The following is a 26,187-nucleotide window of genomic DNA, read 5'->3' as shown; positions in this document are numbered from 1 at the left end:
GATCTGTTTCTCTTGACTTGCTTTGTTCTCCAGATGAAAAAATTGAGATTAAAGGGAACAGCCCTTTAGCCCATAATTAAATAGGGTCTTCTGTAATGTGCACTAATTAAAAAAAAAATGTTCAGCTTACCTTTTCAGCTAGATTGGCAGTTCCTTGAAGGCAGGTGCCCAGCTTTTGCCAGCCTTTGCAGTCCTGCTGGGCTGAGCAGGAGTCGGCATGTGACTGATCAAGGTCCAATTCCTTGTCCTTTTTGTTTTCCAGAGCGAGTACATTGCTCCGTGTGATTGTCGGCGGGCCTTTGTCTCTGGATTTGATGGCTCTGCAGGTGAGTTTCTAAATTCTGTCTTTGTTCTTTTGGTACTTTTGTTTGCCTCTCAAAAATAACTAGACCCAGTTTCAGCCTGTGATATAGAACCAAAAAAAAAAAAAATGCAAACCAGACGTCCCCACTGAGCCTCTGCAGAGGGGATGTGGTCCCGGCATCCCCAGCTCCTAAGCTTACATTTTAGTGTCTCTTTTCTCTGTGCCTTTGCTTTTCAAATCTTAAAAAATGTTACTTAAAAAATATTTTTGAACTTTTTATTAACTGTGACATACATACAGAAAAGTGTATCAATTAACCTGAATATCCCTGTGTAACTAGCACTCCAAATAAGAAGTGGGACACTAATAGCATCCTTAAAAACCCCCTCCTTAGCCTATTGGTCCTGTGTAATTGTCTAAGTGCTTGACTTTTGGTTTCTCTGTTTTCAGTTTCAGCTTAAATAACAAAGATGAATGTTGAGCTACATTGTTGCTCTGCCCTAACTTTCCCAAAGCTGTTGTGCCCTTGAGTTTTAGGATGGGTTCCCCGCATCAGACTCCCATCCTTCAAGCTGCTAGACTTGGTGCGAGCCCCCCTCCTCGCAGTTAGCGCACTGCTTCCGTTGATGTAAAAGGCACTTTAGGATTGGTTTTGGCTGACACCTCTGCTGAAAGCCCTGAGTTCTGCTGGGCCTGTGGGAACTGAGGGCAGATAGAGGTGGGAGGCGTAAACTCCCGGCTGGTGACCAGCTGCTGCATCACAGTGAACACTGACAGCATCCAGGTGGTCTCTCTTGGGGAAGGTGAAACACCTCCTTTAGGGTGTCTGGTGGAACAGATGGCTGTGATCACTGAACAGATCCACCACTATCTTGTTAATTACGAGACCCTTGTGGCCGCAGGTCCACAGACCTCTTTCTATTGGCCTTGACTCATGCCGTACAAGTGGGGTCCTTTCTGTGCAGGGACCAATACCCAGGCTGATTCAAGACTGTTTCTTTCAGAGCTTGGCCCACAGCTGGTTTTCAGTGGTATCATCTTCTCTTGCCTGGAGGTTCTCTTGGAGTTGAAGGCCCCGCTGCCCCACCAGAGGCCCCACCGGAGCGGTGGTGAGGCCACACGGGATCTGGTGCCCCTCACCGTGCTTGCCTGCCTGCTGCCGTTTTGTGCAGCTTCTAGGTGGTGCTCAGAAACCTTTCTCATCTCTTTGCTCCCCTGTTGTAGGCACAGCCATCGTCACAGAAGAACATGCGGCCATGTGGACTGATGGGCGCTACTTCCTCCAGGCTGCCAAGCAGATGGACAGCAACTGGACGCTCATGAAGATGGGTACGTAGGGGCACAGCCACCTCAACTGTAGTTGGCCAGCTCTGGCAGGGGACCCTAGGGCTCCTCAGGGCTTCTGGATCTTACCCCTTTTATGGGGCCACGGGCCCCTTTTAGAATCCAAGGTGTCTTAGTCTGCTCAGGCTACCAAAACAAAATACCATAGACTGGGTGGCTTAAGCAACAGAAATTTACTTTTTCGTTTCTGGTGGCTGGAGGTCTGAAATCAGGGTGTATTGTGGTCAGGTTCTGGTGAGAGCTCTCTTCCTGGCGTGCAGACAGCCTCCTTCTCACTGTATCCTTACATGGCTATCTCTCTCTGTTCCTCTGCTTAGAAGGCCACCAGTCCTCCTGGGTTAGAATTCTACCTTATGACTTCATTTAACCTTCATTACCTCCTAAACCCCCTGTCTCCAAATACAGTTATATTCAATGTATGAATTTTGAGGGGACACAGTCCAGTTCATGGCACAAGGAAAACCAAGAAAATGACATGCTGATATACACATACCATTACATGCTCAATTTTGGAAGATCCTGGTTCAGGATACTCATTTCAGTGAAGAGAAACTGAGGGCCAGAGAGGACAGTTGCTTTGCTGCAGCTCACATAGCTTGCTGTGCATTTGATTCATGCACTGGGGCCTTTCCATTGCTCCTTGCTGCCTCATGATTCAAAGTGAGATAAAGGTAAGGGGCCACTGGCAACTGAAGCTAGGAAGCTCTCCGTCTGAGGATCCTGACTTGGTTCTGGCAGCTCAGCCATAGGGCAAGAGCATGGGTCTGGAACTTTCCTGGGCAAGTTGCTTCACCTTCAGTGCTTCAGTTTCCTCATATGTAAGGTGGAATAGTAATAGTAAGTACCACATAAAATGGTGAGGGTTAAAGAAATAATATATGGGAAGCATAGAGCTCAGTGTTTATTGGATAATGATTGTGTGTGTGTGTGTGTGTGTGTGTGTACAGTCTTGTTTTTTCATTTAATTTTGTGCTGTATGTTTCCTTGTCACTATAATAGTCTTTTGAAACATGATTTTAGTGGTTGTACAAAGGTCTCTGCCTGCTGAATTTTCAACTTGGACAATAGAAGGAGGGAAAAGGGGCTACCAGGGCTGAGTGAGGAAGAGAAGATGAGGCCAAATCCCTGATATTTCTTGTTTGTAGTTGGAAGTAACGAGGAAATCAGGTTGTTACCAGACTCGTGGTTCACGGAACAGAGGGCTGTTGACACTGAGTTGAGTCGAGTTGACTCCAAGATCCAAGCAGTTAGCCTACTAAGGGGGTGTGTGTGTGTGTGTGTGTGTGTATGTGTGTGTGTATGTGTGTGTGTGTATGTATGTGTGTTTCACACACTCTCCACATATATAAGTGTTGTTTGTCTTAGGGAGGGAGGAATTAGGAACGTTTTTATCCTGGCAGTGGATTTATTTTAAATTTCCGTTTCTCAAAAGTCTTTTTAAAAATATAGAAACATCAGGGCTTCCCTGGTGGTACAGTGGTTGAGAGTCCGCCTGCCGATGCAGGGGACACGGGTTGGTGCCCCGGTCTGGGAGGATCCCACATGCCGCGGAGCGGCTGGGCCCGTGAGCCATGGCCGCTGAGCCTGTGCGTCCAGAGCCTGTGCTCCGCAACGGGAGAGGCCACAGCAGTGAGAGGCCCGCGTACCGCAAAAAAAAAAAAAAAAAAAAAAAAATATATATATATATATATAGACATCAAAGCTACAGGTGGTTGCCCCAGTTGTTCTCCCTCTTCTCTCTCTCTCTCTCTCTCTCTCTCTCTCTCTCTCTCTCACACACACACACACACACACACACACACACACACACAGAGGCACTTGGGGTTGTAGGGCCATTATAAATGGATAGGCCACTAGGCCTTTAAACTTTTTGATTACATGCCTCTGTTGACGGTATATGTACCCAGTCCATCTGTATTTCAAATACAAGCAAAGATTAATATCTTATTTTTTAAGAAAAATTACAAATGGAAGTCCTAATGCTTTTTGCTTGTACCCCAGTGGATCATTCAGTGTGCCTCTGGGGGGTGGGCATCTCTCTTTGGGGCCTAAACTCCAGGTGTTAGATAAGTCAGCGCTTTGGGGGTCAGAGTGTCAGAGGAGCGAATACTGTCTGCCTGTCCTCTAGAACAGCCCCAGTGGATGAGTCCTTCTCCCTTCCAAGCCCCTCTCTAGTTTCTGCCCTAAGCCCACCTCCTCACTGTCTCTCCTGTGTAGGGAGATTCTGGTGGGTGTAGTTGGGGAGTGGTTCATCCCTGGGATTTTTGCCAAATATCTGTCTTCTAGGAGATGATATGACTTCATCCTGTGAAAGTTATACTAGGGGCATTAAAGAAACTTTGTTAGTAAGTGGCTTGTTTAGCGGTTTGAAAAAAATAGGAAAGAATCAAATAGCAAAATAACAGCTCAGTGCCAGCCTCTAGGCAGTTTTTTAGAACAGATTCATGAGCTCATTTCTTTTTCTTTTTTTTAAAAAATATTTATTTATTTGTTTGCTTTTTTTGGCTGCATTGGGTCTTAGTTGCGGCACGCGGGCTCTTTGTTGCAGCATGCGGGCTCTTTGTTGCAGCGTGCGGGCTTCTCTAGTTGTGGCGCTCAGGCTCCAAAGCGTGTGGGCTCTGTAGTTTGCGGCACACAGTTTCTCTAGTTGAGGTGTGCGGGCTCGGTGGTTGTGGCGCTTGGGCTTAGTTGGCATCGAGGTGGCTGAGGCACGTGGGATCTTAGTTCCCAGACCAGGGATCGAACTCACGTCCCCTGCATTGGAAGGCGGATTCTTAACCACTGGACCACCAGGGAAGTCCCATGAGCTCATTTCTTTACAAACCTTTGAACTTCCCTTCTGTGGTTATGTGTTTTTCAGTACTCGCTAGGGAGAATAGTAAAACAGTACTATTTCAGAATATGTGAACTCTCACTCTTAATATTTTACCAAAATGTTAGTTGTTTAGCAAAAATTTGATGAAAAAAGTATACATCTGAAACATACAAGATATTGGGTCGAATTAAAGAAAAACGGGGATATAAAAATAACTTTAGTTCCTTTTTTGAAGCTTATTTGGTGTCCTATGACTGTTTGCTCTTGGTAGTTGGGAAGCCCAGGGAGCCAGTTAAAGACACGATGTTGGGTTCCTGTGTGTCCCTCTTAGAGTCTTTGGATACATTTTTCTGCTGCCAGTCAGGCCTGGTTGTCTGGCGGCGGCCTTCACTCTGCAATGCTGCCTTACAGATCAGGGGAGTGCACTGTGGTGTGTGTTCCCCTTAGCTGGTGTGCGATGTAAGGGAGGCTCCCAGCTCCAGCCTTCACCATATCACCACCCACCCTCTCATCAGTGGTAAAGTGACTGAAGGCTGTTACAAGACGACCTTCACGATGACACCATGTACCTGTATTGCAGCGATTCCTGGGATGCCTTTTACCAGGGGTCTAATGAAAATCCTGTTTCTTTTTTTTTTCTGTCTCACCCATTCCTTATATACCATCTTACTTTAAGTTTTCCTTTTATAGCATCTTGCACTTTTCATAGCCTTCCAGGATTAAGGGAAGTTCAGATTTTCCAAGTGCTGTCAATTCTCTTTGAAGAAGGTGCTTTAATAAAGACCCTGCTATCACGATGTTGGTGAATTGCCTCCTTCTGGATAGGACAATGAGCTCGGGTCCCCCTGGGAATTGTTTCTCATCAGTTCTTCCCTCTGTAGGTCTGAAGGACACACCAACTCAGGAAGACTGGCTGGTGAGCATACTTCCTGAAGGATCCAGGGTTGGTGTGGACCCACTGATCATTCCTACAGGTGAGTAAGCATAGGCCCTTTCACCTTGGGTGAGGAAGTGAGTTCTAGAGGCCTCTCCATCCTCCCTGTTTGCTTGTGGGTTGTGGAACATCTGGGGGCTCAGCATGATTTGATGTCACAACAAAGGTCAAGGTGAGGAGAAGAGTTAGCACAGGGCCGCGGGTTAGCCTTTCAGAAGGTGCCAGGCTCTCAAAGCCCTGCTGCCTGTAAAGGGTGTTCAGTTCATAGCTAGACCACGTGTGTTTCTCCTCAGATTACTGGAAGAAGATGGCCAAGGTTCTGAGAAGCGCTGGCCACCACCTCATTCCTGTCAAGGAGAACCTTGTGGACAAGATCTGGACAGACCGTCCTGAGCGTCCGTGCAAGCCCCTCATCACACTGGGCCTGGATTACACAGGTCAGAACCACGGCTGTGCCCAGAAGGCCCCTGACCATTGGCCCCTTCACCGAAATGAAAGTCCTCTGAATCCAGGTTGAGCTTGAGCTGATTGGAGGATTTTGCCCCGCCCTGGCACATGGGGCATTTGACGCAGCAGGAGTTCAGTTTGTTTCCACAGTTGCCACCTACTTGCCACCTACTTTGGCATAGTTTATTCTTGCAAAGCTCTTCTGGGCAGACCTGTGGGTGCTGCTGAGATGGCTTTTTTACCATTCAGTTGCTAACTGCCCCTCTTAACATGTCTAATATTGGAAACAGACTAGAGGTTTCTTTTCTTTTTTTGATTTAGTCACCTTGAGAGTTTTATTTCTTTATTTAAATTTTTTTTCCTTCTCACATATTTTTTAATCCACAATGAGTGTCAACAGCTGATCGGGTTGTATACACACCCCAGCCTTAGCAGATTGTCTTTTGTTTTGTTTTTTAAATTAATTTTTATTGGACTGTAGTGAGCCTAGAGGTTTCTAGATTCCATTTCCTTTTCTTCTGTCAGCATTTGTAGGTTTACCTTCCCAGGCGCCCTCCTTCTGTCTGTCCTCTGCTTTAGTAGCTTTGGGGTGTGGGTGGGTTTCTTTGGCTTGTGTGATAGTGGTGAGTGAGGCGCAAGTTCTGTGAACGTTTTGTGGGAGATGAAAGTGTGATTTATGCCAGAGTGAGGAGTGCAGAGGGAAAGGCCTGGGAGGTGGGGCTGCAGGGGAGGGAGCCTTGCTGTGGAAACGGCAGAGGAGAGGTGCAGGGGGGATGTCTGGAATGTAGGCACATTGCCCAGAGGGGTCCTGGGAAGAAAGCAGTACAGCCCAGACTCTCAGTCAAGTTTTAAACAGCATTCCCGAGCTGGTCTTCAAAGCAGCGTTTAGTTGTGGGGACAGCCCCCAGCTTGCTTTCCTTGTGACACCCTCACCTGAGGGTATGACAGATCAGGGGGATGGGTCCAGTGAGTGGCCCAGGGTCAGCTAAACATTTTCCATCAGCGTGTTTTGAGTTTTGTTCAACTGAAGCAGAGGCTCTGACCTATTGCTTATAGAAGGGGGGAGAGCAGGTGTGGCTGGTAAAACTTCTGTTCAGCAGACACATGAGTGCCTGCTGTGTACAGGACACTGCTAGGTGCTGGGCGAATAAGACAGATGCCTGCCATGTTCACAGGTGGCTGTGCCCTGCGTTACATGTGCTGTTTCATGGTTGGTGGTGGTGGTGGTGGTGGTGATGGGGTGAGCTCCTCTAGGACCCCAGTTTCATCCTGGGGAGAGCAGGGAGGCCGTGGCTGTGTCTGACAGTGCAAGTGTGATTTGGAAGTGGTTGTCACACTGAGTCAGACTGTAGAGAATTCCTCGGTCTTAGCACTGAAAGGCAAGTCTCGTATCTCCAGGAATGTAAAGTGGTAGGTGATATTCCCCTGACTTCTAAGACTCGGTGAGTTCTCTCTGCTGGGTAGTGTGTTCTCAAAGCTCCCTGTACAGAAGTGTAACTAATTGCTTGTTTTTTTGGGTTTTTAAAAAAGATTATTTATTTTATTTTTGGCTGTGTTGGATCTTCATTGCCTTGTGCAGGCTTTCTCTAGTTGCGGCGAGCGGGGGCTACTCTTCATTGCGGTGCGCAGGCTTCTCATTGCAGTGGCTTCTTTTGTTGCAGAGCACGGGCTCTAGGTGTGCGGGCTGCATTAGTTGTGGCACACGGGCTCAGTAGTTGTGGCTCGCGGGCTTAGTTGCTCCAAGGCATGTGGCATCTTCCCAGACCAGGGAACGAACCCATGTCCCCTGCATTGGCAGGTGGATTCTTAACCACTGTGCCACCAGGGAAGTCCCACTAATTGCTGGTTTAATTGTCTGTCTTCCCTTCTAGATTGTAAGCCCCATGAGCGCAAGGACTGCATGTAGCTCAGAGCTGTAACCACAGTGACCAGCATGGTATCTATGCCTGGGAAGTGTAGATGCTTCATAGACATTTGTTGGATGAACAAATGAATTACTTTTTCTTTGAGGTAGTCAGGGCTCTTGACAGTCAACTAGCTTAGAGTCACTTCTCATGGATGGGGCTTGAATCTGGGCCTTCTGTCTGCTCAGATAACATGCTCCCTGGGATATGGTGCTGGTTAAAAATGTTTGGAATGGGTTCTTTCACTTGGCTTCTGCAGGTCCCTGGGACCAGACCAGGGCTGAAGTCGCAAGTACATTTGTTTCTTGCAGGCATCTCCTGGAAGGACAAGGTTGTAGATCTTCGGTTGAAAATGGCTGAGAGGAACGTCGTGTGGTTTGTGGTCACTGCCCTGGATGAGATTGCATGTGAGTGCTCTGGTTTCACTGTTGGGGTGTGTTACCCAGTCTCTGCATTGGTTCTCTGGGAATCTGTGTGTTCATGCAATTCAGCTTTCAGAGTGGCCAGGGAATAAGCAAAAGACTGTCACCAGTGGGGTATATGATATGCCGAGTAGGATGGAGAAGTAATTATAGGGAGTCGGGGAGGGGAATGTAGCTTGGTCTGGAGCTGTATTACAGCCAGGGGCTGATGTTAAATCTGTGATGATGTCCCCCTCTGGCCAGTCTACTCAGGACTGTGACACCTCTGAGGAGGGACATTTCCAACAAACTTTTGGTGCCTGTCAACATTCGTGTGTCTCTATGGGTATAGAAATAAGATCATAGGAGATATTTTTTTCTTTATCCTTTTCCTGTATATCCCCAAGTTCTTCACAATGAGGATGCTCTAGAAATATTTCTACTTCAGAAAACTCAGGAACTGAAAGTTCTTCAACAAGCCTTTTGGTACAATAGCAGTTTTTTAATCTTTAGACCTTAAACTGTCCCCATGGAATTGTTCAGTGCCTTCTAGAGCCTGAAGGAATCTTCTTATTGTCTGCTATTTTCTGACTGGATTTGACCCAGGGTACCTGAGACAAGGCACTGCCTTATCCTTTGATTTTTCTCACTAGAGAAAGAAAGCTTACTGCACAGTGTCCTAGCTCTCTAATCCCCAGGTCCAAACTTTGTCAAGAGTGTCAGTGATTTATATCCCTAGTTAACTAAATAACTTTAACGTCAGAGAAAATAACATATAAAGCTAATTTCTCTCTTTTATTATTAAAAAGACACACATTTCCATTGCGGAAAACCTGGAAAGTGCAGAGGAAGTAGAAAGAAGAAAAAAAATCACCTATAATTTTCTTACACCCAGAGAATTACAGTTAACATTCTGCACATATGTAATTTTGTAGCTAGATTTTTTCCAGTGTATCGGGATACTCTAAGCATACATAAGCATAATTTTAAGTGAATATGAAATATCTCATCATATGGTTGTATCATAATTTACTTAGCCATTCCCCTACATATGCCCTTTGAGTAATTTCCAATTTTCTCGTGATTTTGTTACATCCATCAGAGTCTTGGTGCATCACAATCCACGTCTTAGTTTCTGATAATTTTCTTCCAACTTCTGGTTGGCTTTAGAGGTGGTGTTATGGATTAGAGGGTGTATGCATGGCAGGGCTTTTGACCATTTTGCCATGTACCTGCCGGAAAGGTTGCACAGCGGTGTATGAGTACACCCCTCTTGCTACACCCTCGCCAGCTCCAGGTGCTGTCATTTTGAAAGAGTGCTAGTTTGGTCTGATAGGTAAAACATGTTGCCTCATTGCTTTACTTTGCGAAGCCATGATTTTAAAACAGAGGCAGTGCTTTTTACGCCAGGGTCTTCTCTGCACTCTGATCCTCAGTAGAGCAAGCATTAGGCAGCTGGAAGTCCTCGGACGAGAGCTGTGCTCTCTGCTGGTCCCTCTAGTTTCTCCAACACTCCGTGACCTCACTAGACCCCCTGACACTGGCCAAGGCAGGTCCTCCACCCAGCTGTGGTTCCGGGTGGGCCGCAGGCTCGGGTTTCATTTGTGGGCTGGAGCACCGCTGACTCACTGCTTTTGTTCCTCTGCCGGGAAGCCCCGCCTTCCTGGGGCTCTTGACCCTCGCACAGAGGGCCTCATCTGGCCTCCCTCATGGGTGGGCCTCAGTTTTTCTACTCTAGGTCGTTCCCCTCAGAAGGGAGCGAGTGCTTGGCTCCCTCCCCTGTATTTGGGAGTGCCAGAGCATTTTTCTGTGGCACGTCAGGCCTGCTAGGCCTGGCAGGTCACCGCCAGGTGGACCATTTCAACTCTTGTCTGGAGGGCATTTGTTGGGTTTTCTGACTAATAACTCTTCCATCCCCTTCTCGGGATGGTGATGTGGTAGTGTAAGAAACAGTTCTGGTGCCATCATTTGGCAGATATGAGCAACTGCAGCTCAGAGGTGGGACCAGGAAGTGAGGCTCCCAGCTTCTCTGAGAGATGCCACCCAGTCCTTCCCTAGCGAGTGGAAGCTCTTCCCTTGCTCTACAACCTACCCCTTAAACTCTCACTCAGGCAGGTGACAGGATTTTTTTTTTTTCAGGGCTGTTCAATCTCCGAGGATCAGATGTGGAGCACAATCCAGTATTTTTCTCCTATGCAATCATAGGACTAGAGACCATCATGTGAGTGCTGGCCCTGCGCCTGAAAGTCCTTCCCCACAGCTCCTCGGAGCCCCAGTCGCCCCCTTCTGGCCCGGGCCCGCCAGTCTCGGCCTGACGTGCGCTAGTACGCTGCTTTTCTCCTGCCCTTTCCCTTTCCTGCCTCTCTTCCTTCCCCTTCTTGTCTTCCTTAACAATAGATATTTATTTATATCCTGCCTCTCTTTTAATCCTGAAAATGATTTGAAATCTCTGAAAGTCTCTGTAGTACTAGGAGATAAAAAAAAATAGGTGGTCGAGGACATCAGAACAAAACTGGAGAGAGTGAGGTTAGTTCACAGAATTCCTGCTGCAAAGTCTTGTTCAGGCCGTACATTTGATTTCAGGTTTCCTAGCAGCCAATGCCAAGGGGAATATGGGCTCTGTTATACAATCCTGGGTCCACGATGCAAATAGACCCAGTCATTTGGAAGGTCAGAAGTGACACAGAAAACCCCCCTGAGCTGTGCCTTGTCAGTTTATCTTTTAAACTGCTGCTTGTGGCCAACCTGCCATTGCTCTTCTTACTTGGATGGCTTTCTGCATTCAGACAACATATTTATTGAGTGCCTGTTATGTGCTGGGGTCTCTGTTAGGTATTGGGGTGAATGAGACAGACAGGGTCCTGGGTTAGAGTTGCAGAGATGAGAGGTTTCCTGAGGGCATTTGGGCACATAATGGGCACTAACTTGTCATTGGGGTGGGTACGGGTGTTATTGGAGGGGTCTGACCTGGTCAGAGGAGGCTTTTGGGGAAAGTAATATTGAGTCAGAGATTAAGGGTGCATGTGGGTTAGCTAGGTGAGTGGGGGGCGAGGAGGAAGAGGAACGGTGATCTAAGCAGGGGAAGCAGCATTTTCAGAGGCTCTGGGCAGGAGAGAGCACAGTGTGCGTGGAGGACCCAGAGTGGTCCAGTGTGGTTGGAACCTGGAGTGGGAAGCTGGCAGGTGGGCAGGGCCCCCATAAGGAAGGCCTTGTGAGCCAGGTTCAGGAGCTTGGGGCTCTTGTCCTGAGGATGCTGCGGAGCTATTGAATGAGTTTTTCACACGGAACTACATGGTCAGGCTTGTAAATCATAAAGGATGTTATGATTGGAGTGAAATTACGGGGTGAATTATGATTGCTGCAAAAGATAGGGTGGATAGGGAAGACTGGAGGCAGGGAGGCCAGTTAGGAGGCTGTGGCACTGATCCAAGTGAGAGACGGTAGTGACCTGAACCTGGGCAGCGACTGGGCCAGGCTACAGTGAGAGCTGGAGAGGTTTGAGGGGTGTTTAGGCTATAGGTTCAAAGATCTCAGTGTAGGAGGGAAGGAGGAACATCAAGGGGGACAGTGCCCAGGCCCTGGCTTGGGGGGTGGGGTGGAAGGTGACAGCACACACAGGGCAGGGAACACAGTTTGGGGAGCAGGATTTGGGAAAGGCATGGAGGAAAGAGAAACTGCCTGGTTTGGATGCCGGGAGGTAGAGCCTGTTGCTTGTGTGTGGGTCTGTGTTCTCGTCCTCTCACTCCTGTGCCTGCCTTTCCTGTCACCTCACCTCTGGCCCCTCTGCAGGCTCTTCATTGATGGCGACCGCACAGACGCCCCCAGCGTGAAGGAGCACCTGCTGCTTGACTTGGGCCTGGAAGCTGAGTACAGAATCCAGGTGCTTCCCTACAAGTCCATCCTGAGCGAGCTCAAGACCCTGTGTGCCAGCCTCTCCCCGAGGGAGAAGGTGTGGGTCAGCGACAAGGCCAGCTATGCCGTGAGCGAAGCCATCCCCAAGGTTGGTAGCCCCAGAGACCCGTCTAAACCTGGCGCTCCAGCTGCCAGGCCCTTTCCAGTCCTGGCATCGTGCGGCTTGTCTTTGAAGCAGAGGTTGTTCAGGCAGATTTCCAGGACTGGCTGTTGGGTCAGAGGTGTCGTCTCCCTGGATGAGCCCTTTGGGCTGGAGTGTGAGGCTTTTAGAACCCATTGAGTTCTGTGTTTTCCAAAACGTGACATGAGAGATGATTTTAGGTGGTACACATTCATACTTAGGTTTATTTAAATGTCTCTGTTTTAAAAGCGTTTTAACAGTCACAGAGAATGAACTAGTGGTTACCAGTGGGGAGAGGGAAGAGGGTAGGGGCAAGATAGAGATATGGAATTAAGAGGTACAGACTACTATGTATAACATAAATAAACTACAAGGATATATTGTATAGCACAGGGAATATAGCCAGTATTTTATAATAACTTTGAATGGAATTTAACCTTTAAAAATTATGAATCACTATGTTGTATACCTTGCACTTATATAATACTCTATATCAACTATAAAAAAGTGTTTTAGTGTGTACTAGAAAAAAATATAATTAGCATATGAGACCATATATTATAAAAATTGTTTCTTAAGAGAGAGTTGAGTTCAGTAACCTATGTTGATTCAAAGATAGTCTAAAGAAAAGTCTTAGTAAATAAGGGTCCAGGGGGTAGCAGCTAGGGTAAGACCTGTGCAGGTGGTATGAGAGTATCTGGAGTTTGGGAGACACTACTCTACACCCATCTCTCCCACCACATTTCATAGTTAAGGAGACATGAGGCCCAGGGAGGCTTTAGGAGTTGGGGATTTGTCAAAGATCAAATGATACTGATAGCCCTGCCCTTGACTGAGCCCCTGCTGGGCGGGGCTAAGCAGCTGACACCTTCACACTCATTTTAACTGAGGCCTGGCACAGGAGTTCAAGGCACCTTAGTTGTAGCCTTTTTTTTTTTTTTTTTTTTAACATCTTTATTGGAGTATAATTTCTTTACAGTGGTGTGTTAGTTTCTGCTTTATAACAAAGTGAATCAGTTATACATATACATATGTTACCACATCTCTTCCCTCTTGCGTCTCCCTCCCTCCCACCCTCCCTATCCCACCCCTCTAGGTGGACACAAAGCACCGAGCTGATCTCCCTGTGCTATGCGGCTGCTTCCCACTAGCTAGCTATTTTACGTTTGGTAGTGTATATATGTCCATGCCATTCTCTCACTTTGTCACAGCTTACCTTTCCCCCTCCATGTTCTAGTAGGTCTGTGTCTTTATTCCCATCTTACCCCTAGGTACTTCATGACCTTTTTTTTTTTCCCTTAGATTCCATATATATGTGTTAGCATATGGTATTTGATTTTCTTTCTGACTTACTTCACTCTGTATGACAGACTCTAGGTCCATCCACCTCACTACAAATAACTCAATTTCGTTTCTTTTTATGGCTGAGTAATATTCCATTGTATATATGTGCCACATCTTCTTTATCCATTCATCTGTTGATGGACACTGAGGTTGTTTCCATGTCCTGGCTATTGTTAATAGAGCTGCAATGAACATTTTGGTACATGACTTTTTGAATTGTGGTTTTCTCAGGGTATATGACCAGTAGTGGGATTGCTGGGTCATATGGTAGTTCTATTTGTAGTTTTTTAAGGAACCTCCATACTGTTCTCCATAGTGGCTGTATCAATTTACATTCTCAACAACAGTGCAAGAGTGTTCCCTTTTCTCCACACCCTCTCCAGCATTTATTGTTTCTAGATTTTTTGATGATGGCCATTCTGACTGGTGTGAGATGATATCTCACTGTAGTTTTGATTTGCATTTCTCTAATGATTAATGATGTTGAGCATTCTTTCATGTGTTTGTTGGCAATCTGTATATCTTCTTTGGAGAAATGTCTGTTTAGGTCTTCTGCCCATTTTTGGATTGGGTTGTTTGTTTTTTTGTTATTGAGCTGCATGAGCTGCTTGTAAATTTTGGAGATTAATCCTTTGTCAGTTGCTTCATCTGCAAATATTTTCTCCCATTCTGAGGGCTGTCTTTTGGTCTTGTTTATGGTTTCCTTTGCTGTGCAAAAGCTTTTAAGTTTCATTAGGTCCCATTTGTTTATTTTTGTTTTTATTTCCATTTCTCTAGGAGGTGGGTCAAAATGGATCTTGCTGTGATTTATGTCATAGAGCGTTCTGCCTATGTTTTCCTCTAAGAGTTTGATAGTGTCTGGCCTTATATTTAGGTCTTTAATCCATTTTGAGTTTATTTTTGTGTATGGTGTTAGGGAGTGTTCTAATTTCATACTTTTACATGTACCTGTCTAGTTTTACCAGCACCACTTATTGAAGAGGCTGTCTTTTCTCCACTGTATATTCTTGCCTCCTTTATCAAAGATAAGGTGACCATATGTGCATGGGTTTATCTCTGGGCTTTCTATCCTGTTCCATTGATCTATATTTCTGTTTTTGTGCCAGTACCACACTGTCTTGATTACTGTAGCTTTGTAATATAGTCTGAAGTCAGGGAGCCTGATTCCTCCAGCTCCATTTTTCGTTCTCAAGATTGCTTTTGCTATTCGGGATCTCTTGTGTTTCCATACAAATTGTGAAATTTTTTGTTCTAGTTCTGTGAAAAATGCCAGTGGTAGTTTGATAGGGATTGCATTGAATCGGTAGATTGCTTTGGGTAGTAGAGTCATTTGCACAATGTTGATTCTTCCAATCCAAGAACGTGGTATATCTCTCCATCTATTTGTGTCATCTTTAATTTCTTTCATCAGCGTCTTATAATTTTCCGCATACAGGTCGATGACATGATAATATACATAGAGAATCCTAAAGATGCTACCAGAAAACTACTAGAGCTAATCAATGAATTTGGTAAAGTAGCAGGATACAAAATTAATGCACAGAAATCTCTGGCATTCTTATACACTAATGATGAAAAATCTGAAAGTGAAATTAAGAAAACACTCCCATTTACCATTGCAACAAAAAGAATAAAATATCTAGGAATAAACCTACCGAAGGAGTTGTAGCCTTTTTGACTGTCCTGCCCTGGGCCTCTCTCCTCCACTAAGCAGTGGGCCATCCTGGGAGGAGCCCAGGCCTCGCCTGCCATTGCACCCGTCACTGTCACACTGCATGACATAGTTACTCAGAGCTTTACCTTCTTGGGGGTCATGCCTGCTTTTGTCTCATGATGGGTAGGTATCTCAGAGAGAGAGAGCAAGGAGAGTGGAGAAAGAGAAAGCCCTTTGAGAAGCTCTGTGCTAGTGTAAGTGCAAGGTGGTGCAAAATCCCTCCCCCCTTCCCTGTAACACAGGGCTGGATTTTAACTTGTTTTCAAATTGGGAAGGCTCTTCCCCGGCCCTTTAAGGCCCTTTAAGATCAGACCCTTAACAGTAGCTGATCCCTGAGCAGGAGGCGGGAAGGAGCAGGAGCCTCCCCTCCCCCCTCATCTGTCATGTGCGTCCCTAGACAGTGGGAAAAAGCCTCCTTTGTGCAGCCAGAAAGGGGTTGTTTCGGTCAAGCTTTGATCTGTTAGTGAACTCTGACCATGACCTTGGAGGTTTGAAAAGCAGTATCTCTCTGATGGCTGGCAGCCAGCAGTCTCAGAAAGCTACGGGGTGGGGGATAGACGAGAAATAACTTGTTTTATGTTTTTACTTTATCTTTTTGGATGAGCTCAAGCACCTTTCGCCATGCTCAGAGTCACCAACCAAAAAGGGCAGGTCTTCGGGCCCCAGGGGACAGCTGGGTGGGTCCTGAGTGGGAGCTCTTCCAATGATTTGTCTTAAGTGTGCTGTGCTGGGTGGAGAGGCGATAGCCTTGGTCTTGGGTGAGTGGAGCCAGACTCAATTTCGCATATGACTGCCTTTCGCCCCAGGATCATCGCTGCTGTATGCCTTACACCCCCATCTGCATCGCCAAAGCTGTGAAGAATTCTGCTGAATCAGAAGGCATGAGGAGAGCTCACGTGAGTAAAGCAGCCTATGCAGAAGAGAGGATGCATGGTGGTCAGAAGGCCCAGCTCCCTCACCTGCTGTGTGGCCTTGAGCCTGGCACAAGGTGGGAACTTCTCTGAGCTTTCCAGAGTTAATGAGAGAATGAAATACAATACTGGATGGGCTAGATCTTTACATAATATAACATAAAACACAAAAGGAGGTTGATGATGATAGTGTAGGTGATGGTGATGATGAAGGTGAAGCCTCTGAAGAGGCCTAGATTTGTGTTTCAAGGCTGGCAGTGGATCTAGAAAGATTTGGGGCCCAGAGACAGCTTTTGACAGTGGCCTGTCTTTCCTGCTCCAGTAGTACAGGAATGACCCCTCTGAGGGTGCTCCTGTGTGCTCTGAGGTGGGCCCCTTCCTGATTGTGCCTGAATTACTCAACAGCAGGGGAGCCTTTTCCCCCATAGTGGAAATTGCTGCACACTTGTTCACAGGAAATGCCTGCATGTAAAGCCCTGATTGCTGATGGTTTGTAGCCCTGTAAGTGCAGCCCTCTCAGTATCACATTAGGACTGGGCTTTGAATCTGCCCATCTGATTTTCAGTAATAACTTTAAAAAATGTCTCTGTTATTTGCACAGATTAAAGATGCTGTTGCCCTCTGTGAACTCTTTAACTGGCTGGAGAAAGAGGTTTGTTCTTAGTCTTTGTTTAACACATGGATATAGATTATTCAGAAATTATCTACATGTGATTCGAACTGTGGCTCTGGTTGACCACGAGGTCTAAGATCTTGATCTAATTTTAGTACTCTGTTTTAATAGTTCTTTGTGGAAATTTGGTGTGTGTGTATTTAAAAATTCTTTAATTATAGACAGTAGTAACAAAGATGAAGAAAGAAATTCCTTAACAGAATGGATCCTTTCTGGCTAAGGAATTGTCTTATAACTAAGTGGAGTTTCATTATAAGAAAAAATGACTCTTACGATATTACAGGCAAGCTGGCTGTGTTAAGAGAAAAAAGATCTTTGTGTATGTTTTGAACTTTAAGCCATAAAACTTTTTATATTAAATTGATTCCTGGGCATTAGTTTCTTGCCCTTTCACTCCTTGTAGTTGACAGGAAGGTGATTGCTTCGTGCTCTTATTAAACAATATCATATTCCCTTTAAATATTATATAAACAACTCTTTTAAAGTAGCTTAAATTGGAAGAAGAAAATATCGCCCTGATTCCCACTGGTGTAACAGTTTTTTCCTCTTTGGCAATTGTTCATCTGTGTACATTGTTTTTTCAACATAAATCATTTTTACATGTCTCTCACTGTACAGCTACGATTTTGTATTTTGTTTATTGTATTTACTTATCATAGTGTGAGCATTTTCCATGTGCTTTGAGGTCTTTAAAAAAATGATTCAAATAGAGACTGTGTTTAATACCTAGACTGATTTATTTACCCATTCCTTCTATTTTCAAATGTCTTAGATTGTTTTAAATTTTTTTTGCACTTACTAAACACCTTGTAATAATATCTTTGCATTTATCTTTTTTATTTATTTAGGATCACTTTCTTAGGATGATATCCTAGGTGGGGATGCTTTTTAATTTTTAAATTTAGGCATATTAAGTTTTGGGAGTTTTCAGGATATAACACTGAGGGAAATAGTTGGTTGAAAAATTAAATGTATAGAAATGCTTCTACTTTTAGATGGCTTTGGTAAGAGCCTTTGGAAATTCCCTCCTTGTAAAGATGAGACATATGCTGTGTCCTATAGATTGGACAGTTGGGACATGGGGATTGAGGAAAAAGTAAGCTTTTAATGCACCTCCTATAATATGTAGGAGACGGATGAATTTATCACACCCCAGTGGTTTATAAGCAACTTCCTTATAGGTGCCCAAAGGTGGCGTGACGGAGATCTCAGCTGCTGACAAAGCTGAGGAATTCCGCAGGTAAGGATCACTTTGGGGGCCCACGAACCTTGTGCTCATTTCCTTGGCAAGTTAAATGAAGCCGGGAGGGCCCTGACTGTTGGCACAGTAAAAACCTTTAAGCCACTCTGCTCTTGTGTGTCTTTCTGTTCCAGGCAGCAGGCTGACTTTGTGGACCTGAGCTTCCCAACAATTTCCAGTACGGGACCCAACGGCGCCATCATTCACTACGCGTAAGGCATGCGGAGGAGCACGCTGCCCGGCTTTGCTGCTGCTTCTGCACAGGAGCCTGAGCAGGGGAGAGACATTATTCTACCAGAGGCCCTGGTGCCCACCTCCGTGTGTCTGTTGAGATTGTTCTTATATGGGAAATAGGACCTTGGAGGTCTTATTTTCTCTTCTTTGCTCTAAATCCCCAAGCCTCTGCCTGTTGGGAGCCAACTCTTAGGCACAGAGGTTTCGCATTGACATTCTCGCGATGTCAGACGGGTTGTCCCTCTTTCCTTTGAGGCTGCAGTATCTGTATTCATAATCCCTGAATCTTAGTAGTTAGAATTTTTAGTGTTTTTCTTTTCTGACAGTGGCAGCCTTCTTGATGCACTAGTCCAAACGTCCTGTGAGCTCCATCACCTCCATACCAAAAAAGCTTATCACTAGGCTGCGGAGCACCCTGCTATGGTTGAAGAGATAATCTGTAACCTCTCTTTCCTCCCCAGCCTATGGGGATTTGTACCACATGACCTACAAGAGCCCATGGACCCACAGAGCTGCGCATCCCTGCACTGTGAGACAAAGGGGTGCTGATGAATTTAGGACTGCTAGACCTGACTGTAGAGATGGTGGGAAGTGGGGCTCTAGCTTCAGCTTCGCCTGGCTTACACGGTTCTGCCTCGTGTGGGCATCTTGAGTCCTTTGCTCTCCACCTGTGATGTGCATAGTGAAGGAACACTTGGCTGTCTCACTGTGCTGCAGTGCTGTACGTGGGCACAAATTCCTACCCCCCGCCTTTTTAATCACTTCTAGAGTTTTTAGTCTTGGGACAAATTTTGAAGCTGTTGTGTGGGAGACAGTTACAGATACGTGACTGCACAGTTCTCTCACATTAATGCCTCTGTTCCAACATTAAAATAGCAAAAGGACTTCAGTTTTGTCTTATATTTAATGCAGGTGATGAATTTCCTGGCTGGATACTACTCTAGAATTTTGCATATAATTAACACAATAAATAATTTCAGACCAAGGGGGGAGAATTTTGCTTCTCCTTTGGTGTCTCTTCATTGTGGCTGTTGGAAGCCTGTTGACAGGAGGGTGCTGAAACTGGGCCCATGTCTGGTTGTCTTTTCTGCCAGTTGGGCTCGAGTGCCCACTTTCACCCTCATTGCCTGGAAGTGAAGGAGAACCTCTCTGAGAACCTCTCTCGGCTGCAGGATGGAGACTTGGAATGCTCGTGTCCCTTGTAGCTTTTCCCAGTGCAGCATATTGTCTGGAAAAAGGCATGGAGAAATCAGATTACTTTAAAAAATACCTGATGTTCATTTGAAAAAAGCTCTAGCATAAGAGCATCATGGTCCATTCCTTTCCCCAGCAAAAATCCCGTTAGGTTTTCTCACAGACTGAGACACTGACCTTCTGCCTGTCTGGTGGTCTGGGAAGCAAGTGGGGAGGCACCTGATGGGATTAGGACTGAGGGAGGGAAGTGGAGGCTGAGGCAGGGGCCTGGACTGCCTCCCCCCCCCCCCCAAAAAAAGACAAATGATTGCGGCTGCTCTCTTCCCACTTCCCAGCTTGGTCCTATTGCTTCTATTGATTATTATTTTTGTAGCTTTTACAATTATCTGATGAACACTTGTTTTCTTCCAGTCACAAATGGAGGAAGATACAAAGAAATATGTTATTTCCTTCTCCTGAGCTCTTTATATGTTGGGGAGATAGGTTGACTGGGTCTTTGAATAGTAGAAGGTTAATATTAGTTGAAATAATTAACCTATTGGGTAACTTTAGTGTGATATAATTTAAGGCTTACATAAATCATTGGCATGGTACAAAGAACTCTTGTATTCCTTCCTCCCAGATTCAGGAAGCATTTACATTTGTGGAATAATTAATTTTTAATTAACTTTCTTAGGCCCGTCCCCGAGACGAATAGGACCTTGTCTCTGGATGAGGTGTACCTCATTGACTCGGGCGCTCAATACAAGTAAGTGAATCGGGGCTGTGTAGAGCCTGACTCCACTGAATCAAGGCAGTTGAGTAGGTGGACAAGCCAGGCTCCAGCCGAGATTGCTCAGCTGGTCATCTCATGCTGCGCCAGCCACTGATGGAATTGTTTCCATGTCTTGTCCTTTTTTTCACCCCTTGTTGAAATAGCCCAGTTGTGATCCTGTTCCCACAAAAGCCTGTTTGATAGAAATGTTTAGTCCTTGGCTGGAAGCTGTTAAACACTAAATAAATAACTGAAAGTCAGCTTTCAGCACCATGGGGAAGTCTTCTGCTCCAGCCCATACAACCACCTGGCAGCTCCCCAGGGCCTTGTGAGGGGAGGGTTTAATTTTGAATGAATGAGAAACAAGGGTTGTCCCTGAATTTCTGAATTTCCTTCTTCATGCCTTGCTGCTTTCGCAGTCATCATCTAGAATAGTTGCTCAGAGAAACCAAAGTTTGGTTGGGTCTTGATGTGGAACCCACGAGGAGGAGCGGGAATAGGTGTTGTCTGCACTGAGAGAGCACGAGCACGGCCTTTTACTACTCCTTGCTCCACTGACATTGGGACTTTGGCTGGTGGAGATGGAAGCCACAACCTAGCCTTGGGACGTGTGGGTGGGAGTTAATAAAAGCCTAGAGCTAAGGGTATTTGGATTTCTTGGGTAATGGTGTAACTTTGGTCCACTTCTATATTTTAGCAGGATTCTAGAAGTTACTCTTTCTGTGTCAAGGGGTGGATTAGGGTGTTCTAAAAGATGCATTTGAGTCTTTTTAGGGTCCAGTAAACTGCTTGCCATCCTGACAGGAGGAATTAGAGTTTGACCTTCTTTTGCTAGAAACAGGTTCCTATTTACTTTGTCCACCTCCCTTTCATCCATAATCCCAGGGATGGAGTCTTCCGTGAAACAGTCCTCACATTGTAGACCAAGAGTGTGTGTGTCAGGGCCTGACTGAGTTTACTCCCACTACACTGGGCCATCCTTGCATTCACACTTTGTCTCTTTTTTTTTTTTTTTTTAACAATTTCATTAAAATATAATTCAGCTTACTCATTTGAAGTGTACAATTAATGGTTTTTAGTTTATTCATGGAATTGTACAACTGTCACCACAATCAATTTTAGAATATTTTCAACACCTCAAAAAAGAAACACCATTCCTGTTAGCAGTCACTTCTCACTTTCCCCTACCCAGGGAACCACTAGTATACTTTCTGTCTGTATGGATTTGCCTATTCTGGACATTTCATATAAATGGAATTATAGGGCCTCAGTGGCTGAATTCCGTCACTTAGTGTAATGTCTTCCAGGTTCATCCAGGTTATAGTGTGTATCAGTACTTCATTCCTTTTTATTGCTGAATAGCATTTCATAGTACGTGTATACTACATTTTGTTTACTCATCAGTTGATGGGCATTTAGGTTGTTTCTACGTTTTGGGTATTATGAGTAATGCTGCTATGAACATTTCGTGTACAAGTTTTTGTGTGGACATACGTTTTCAGTTCTCTTGGGGGTTTACCTAGGAGTGGAATTGCTGGGTCCTAGGGTAGCTCCATGTTTAACCTTTTAAGGAACTGTAAACTGTTTTCCAAAGTGGCTCTACTATTTTATATGTCTACCAGCAGTGCATGAGGGTTCTAATTTCTCCACATCCTCATCTGTCTCACATTTGAGCAAAAGCTTATTCTGAGTGAAAACTAATTTGTCCTTCCTTTTGGAAAGGGATGGAACCACAGATGTGACTCGTACCATGCATTTTGGAACCCCTACGGCCTATGAGAAGGTAAGAGAAAACTCGAGAGGCTCTCTCTGCTCTTTGACAGTTCTCTCTTGTGAAAAGGATTGTATACGTAAGTAAAAATTATATGTGGGACAGTGAAATAGCTCATTACTGTGGAATCAGGCTTATCTGCTTTATGACATCCATTTAATTAATTATTGGAGAGATTTTAAAAGCATTCTGTCTTCTAAGGTCAGAGTGGCTCAGATTCAAGTTTTAATAGCTTTGGCCTTCTCTTCAGTCAGGAAGTTTCTTTGGGGAAGGGAGTGGGGTAGTGAAATATATGCCTTTTTACGAACAGTGTCTAGATTTCATTCTGAAAGCTACCCCCGTTCTTTTTTCAAGTTCAGCATTCCTATTTATAGGCTGAACTCTCTAGGAACCCTCTGAAATGACATGCACTGCTCAGTTTCTGGTCTGTCTGGCATGGAAAAGAGGAAACAGCTGTAAGGTAGAGAGATGTGTACCATGAGTTTGGAGACTGGGCTTCAGATCTTCTCTGCTGTTTACAGACTCCATGACCTTAACCTCAACACTTAGACCATCCATAAAAACGGCGAGAAGAGTACTCACCTCCAAGGCTGGCTGTGAAGGTTCCATGAGCCCAGCAGGTTCTTGGATGATAGTCACTGCTTGGCAAATACTGGTTGAATCTCTGAGTATACCTCTTTCTCCAGGGAGCTCCTTCAGGAAGCTTGTCCAGGGAAGAGGGCTTTATGGGATAGAGCAGGGCAGACTTCCCAGTGTTGGTCCCTTGTGTCATTCATTTGTAGGCACCAGCAAATGAAGAAGGGTTTGACCTTGGGTCCAGATACCTACCTTTGGTGTGACTCTTCTTGTACTGTGTTCAATCCAGACCAGATTGAACAGTGTGGGGTTTAGTCCTGACTCTCCACCTTACTGGCAAGCCACTACCCTTCCAAACAGCACTTTCCTTGTCCAGGCAGTAGGGACTAAACCCTAAGTATAGATGGTGGTGAGGTGCACAGAGGTCGAAGCAGGACTGCCTGGCTCCAAGGCCACATGCTGCCACTTATGAACTGCGCGACCTGGCATTCATCTCTCTATGAAGTGGGGATGGCGAGAGTGCCTCCCACAGGAAGTGTGGGATTAAACCTACAGTGCTGTACGTATCACGCCTGGCACAGAGGAGTAGCTCAGTAAGCGTTAGCTAGTGTCATCAGTGCTTTCCCCCAGTCTTTCTGAGGCTCAGATGGCAGAGACTGTGGCAGAATGTTCATTACAAGGGGAAGACTGGTGGGGTCATCTCTCAGTTCTCTTTTATTAAATCGAATTTCAAGATTTTCTGGAAAATTGGTACCAAGGCCAAGGTTTTTCTCCACCACCAAATTTTTTTCCTTTTTCCTCTGATTTTCTCTGTGGTATTGCTACAGAACCTTCAGAGGCAAGGTTTTCAGAACTACCTGAAAACTATAGGATTAAAACATCTGTGCCAGTCCTGAACATGCCCTCTGGGTTTTCTTTGGCAGGAATGCTTCACATGTGTCCTCAAGGGCCACATAGCTGTGAGTGCAGCTGTTTTCCCGACTGGAACCAAAGGTAGGTGATTCCTTCAATCATATGGCAGGCTTTTTCTTGTTCAGGCATCAGACGTGTCTAAGTTTGGGCGGAAGAACACATCCTTCCCTCGCCGTACCAGCCCCCAGCCTACTTCAGGCCCATCCTGGGCAAATGGGGGTGCTGCATGGACTGAGCTGAGAGGACCTCCAGGGAGCCAGGCTTCGGACTGGGCCCAGGGTCAGGTGTGAACCTCCCTCCTGACCAATTATGGTGTCGGGTGACCCATGTGGGTGGCTCCCAGGAGAGGGCAGCAGGGCATGAAGGCCTCAGGGCCCCAGTGGAAGTCGGCGCAGCCTCCTGTCTGCCCTTCAGTGCTGGGCCGGTGCCTCCTTTCAGGACCCTCATTGGGATTTATTTTACTGAGAACCTGACTTGAGACATATACCTTTTTGCATGAGGATGGGTGGGTGGGCCGTTGCACAGGGAGTTGACAAGACCTGGGCCTTGAGTCTGCTTAGGCTGGGCCGGCACTCATCTCCCTGGGCACCGCTTTCCTCATGCTTGCAGTCTGGTTAGAATCTTAACTTGTAATTCTGAAACTGTAGGGTCCCAGCGCTAGGAAGGGAGCGTCCATGTCATCTACTGCAGCCCTTACCTGCTACAGGTGACCATTCCTCACCAGCATCCTCCAGCTTCAGACTGAGCTCTCACTGGTGGGGGAGCTGCCCTCCTCAGGAGCTCTGACTGTTAGAAAGTTCTTCTTTGTGCTGGGCTGAAACCTGAATCCTCCAGTAACTTTTACCCGCTGGTTTCTGTTTCACCTTCTGGAGCCAAACATAACAAATGTAATCTCCAAAGTGCTTTGCAAGTTGAAAAGTACTGTACAAAATCACCAAGTGGTTCTTAATATGTCTTTCAGGCCACCTTCTTGACTCCTTTGCCCGCTCAGCTTTATGGGATTCTGGCCTGGATTACCTGCACGGGACGGGACACGGTGTTGGGTCTTTTCTGAATGTTCACGAGGGTCCTTGTGGCATCAGTTATAAAACATTCTCTGATGAGCCCTTGGAGGCCGGCATGATTGTCACTGATGGTAGGTGTCCCTCACCTAGAGGGTGTGCATGGGTCCTCTGGCCTTTCTGAAAGCTCTTTGTTGTTTCTTATATTTTCATTATTATAAAGTAAATTGGAAATAATTTCCCCTTCCTGAATTAAACAACAACAACCAACAACCTTTTTTGATTATAAAAGTGATAAATATTCATTGTAGAAGAAGTGAGACTATGGAACGGTATAAAGAAGAAAATGAAAATCATTTGTAATCCAGATACCCAGGGGAAACATGACTTAATATTTTGCTATGTTAGCTTCTTGTCTTTTCCCATATCGTTACCACATTTTTGTGAATGTACTTTACTGCCTGCATCATTGCGTCTTATGGATATGCCCCATAATTTATTTGGCGGATCCTCTGTTACTGTACTCCCTACCCTGCAGCCAGTTCTCAGGAACTTCTGAGCCTTTTTCTGTCTGGACCTCAAGTGCCTATTAAAAGTGCCCCACGGGAGGAGGCGTCTCTGGGCTCTTACACCCAGATTGAGTGGCCCTTCATCTGTTTCTTGGGAAGCGCTGTCATCCCAGGAGTGCAAGCTTCTCTGTACTTATCTTCATGGTGGGCTGCTTCTCATTTTGGGGTTTGGTTTGTTTAGAGCCAGGGTATTATGAAGACGGGGCTTTCGGAATTCGCATTGAGAATGTTGTCCTGGTGGTGCCTGTGAAGACCAAGGTGAGTAATTATGTTTTTGTTTTTAAAATTCCCTTATTCCTTAATGGGGGAGGATGAGGACTTTTGTCCTGGGAACTAAGAGCATGTCATTCTGGGGCCAGAATGGAGCCTCCTTCCCCTGATAGTGGTGTCTCTCCTGGAATTCATTCTCCTCTGCAAAGCCAGAAGGAAAATCCTTAGTGAACTGGGACCCTGAATTGGACCTCACGGAGCCCCAGGCAGCCCCCTGCTTGCTGTTAGTTGGGGCTCCGAGTTTACTGGAGGCAGCTTCTTGTTGTGAAGCCTCCTCTGCTGTGAGGGAGGGGTGCTCGCTTAAAGGCCCCTTCCAGACACTGAAGCAGAATCTCCAGGGCTGGGGCTCAGGAACTATTTTCAACAAATGCCCCAGATGATTTTTATCAGGTAAAGCTGAGGAGGCCTGAGTTACCCCCTGGGTCGGGCCCCACAGGTGTGGTACCCTCTGGAAGACAGGTGTGTCACCCTCTCCCCATCACATTACCAAGAGGTCGCAGGCTTTAGGTGCTGGACTTGACCTAGAAGACCTGTTTGCTTCTCCTCCATGGGTAATTTTGGAAATGGAACCGTTGGGGGGAGGTGGCTTCCTAAGTCTTCAGGGAAGCTGACTGCAGGGTCTGCTCTCTGCTTGCACACCGATGTCACTCTTGAGAGTGGCCTCTCCCCTCACTCCCACAGGCCCCGCCAGGAACAGAGACCTAGCGTGCCCTGTGTGCCCCGGCCATTGCATGCCACGTGCACTGGACAGACCTGTTACCTGTCACCTGATGTGCCTGGCTGGGTCAAGGCAGGCTGCATGGTTGATGTCAAAAAAAGGGATGTGCTGGGGGACTTATGCC

At 45.9% G+C, this 26,187-nt stretch overlaps 1 protein-coding gene across 4 annotated transcripts in view; it reads left to right on the top strand.

Moving 5' to 3' along the window:
- The window catches only part of XPNPEP1 (X-prolyl aminopeptidase 1), a gene marked incomplete at its 5' end in the record, with an annotated part of 53,595 nt that overhangs the window by 23,085 nt on the left and 4,323 nt on the right, over window positions 1–26,187 (top strand). For 2 of the 4 annotated variants that reach the window (XM_079703175.1, XM_079703176.1), the window contains 16 exons: window positions 263–326; window positions 1,529–1,633; window positions 5,345–5,437; window positions 5,691–5,834; window positions 8,060–8,155; window positions 10,289–10,370; window positions 11,939–12,149; window positions 16,047–16,136; window positions 16,753–16,803; window positions 18,006–18,064; window positions 18,199–18,276; window positions 20,169–20,240; window positions 21,969–22,029; window positions 23,517–23,586; window positions 24,467–24,640; window positions 25,257–25,333. In XM_079703175.1, coding sequence (XP_079559301.1) covers window positions 263–326; window positions 1,529–1,633; window positions 5,345–5,437; window positions 5,691–5,834; window positions 8,060–8,155; window positions 10,289–10,370; window positions 11,939–12,149; window positions 16,047–16,136; window positions 16,753–16,803; window positions 18,006–18,064; window positions 18,199–18,276; window positions 20,169–20,240; window positions 21,969–22,029; window positions 23,517–23,586; window positions 24,467–24,640; window positions 25,257–25,333 — 1,527 coding nt within the window. The remainder of the gene's footprint in view (window positions 1–262; window positions 327–1,528; window positions 1,634–5,344; window positions 5,438–5,690; window positions 5,835–8,059; window positions 8,156–10,288; window positions 10,371–11,938; window positions 12,150–16,046; window positions 16,137–16,752; window positions 16,804–18,005; window positions 18,065–18,198; window positions 18,277–20,168; window positions 20,241–21,968; window positions 22,030–23,516; window positions 23,587–24,466; window positions 24,641–25,256; window positions 25,334–26,187) is intronic. The other 2 variants (XM_079703177.1, XM_079703178.1) reach the window with 2 other exon arrangements.

Source organism: Hyperoodon ampullatus (assembly GCF_949752795.1).
Source record: "Hyperoodon ampullatus genome assembly, chromosome: 1".
NCBI classification, from domain to species: Eukaryota; Metazoa; Chordata; class Mammalia; order Artiodactyla; family Ziphiidae; genus Hyperoodon; species Hyperoodon ampullatus.
This window is presented reverse-complemented; position numbering and strand designations above follow the sequence as displayed.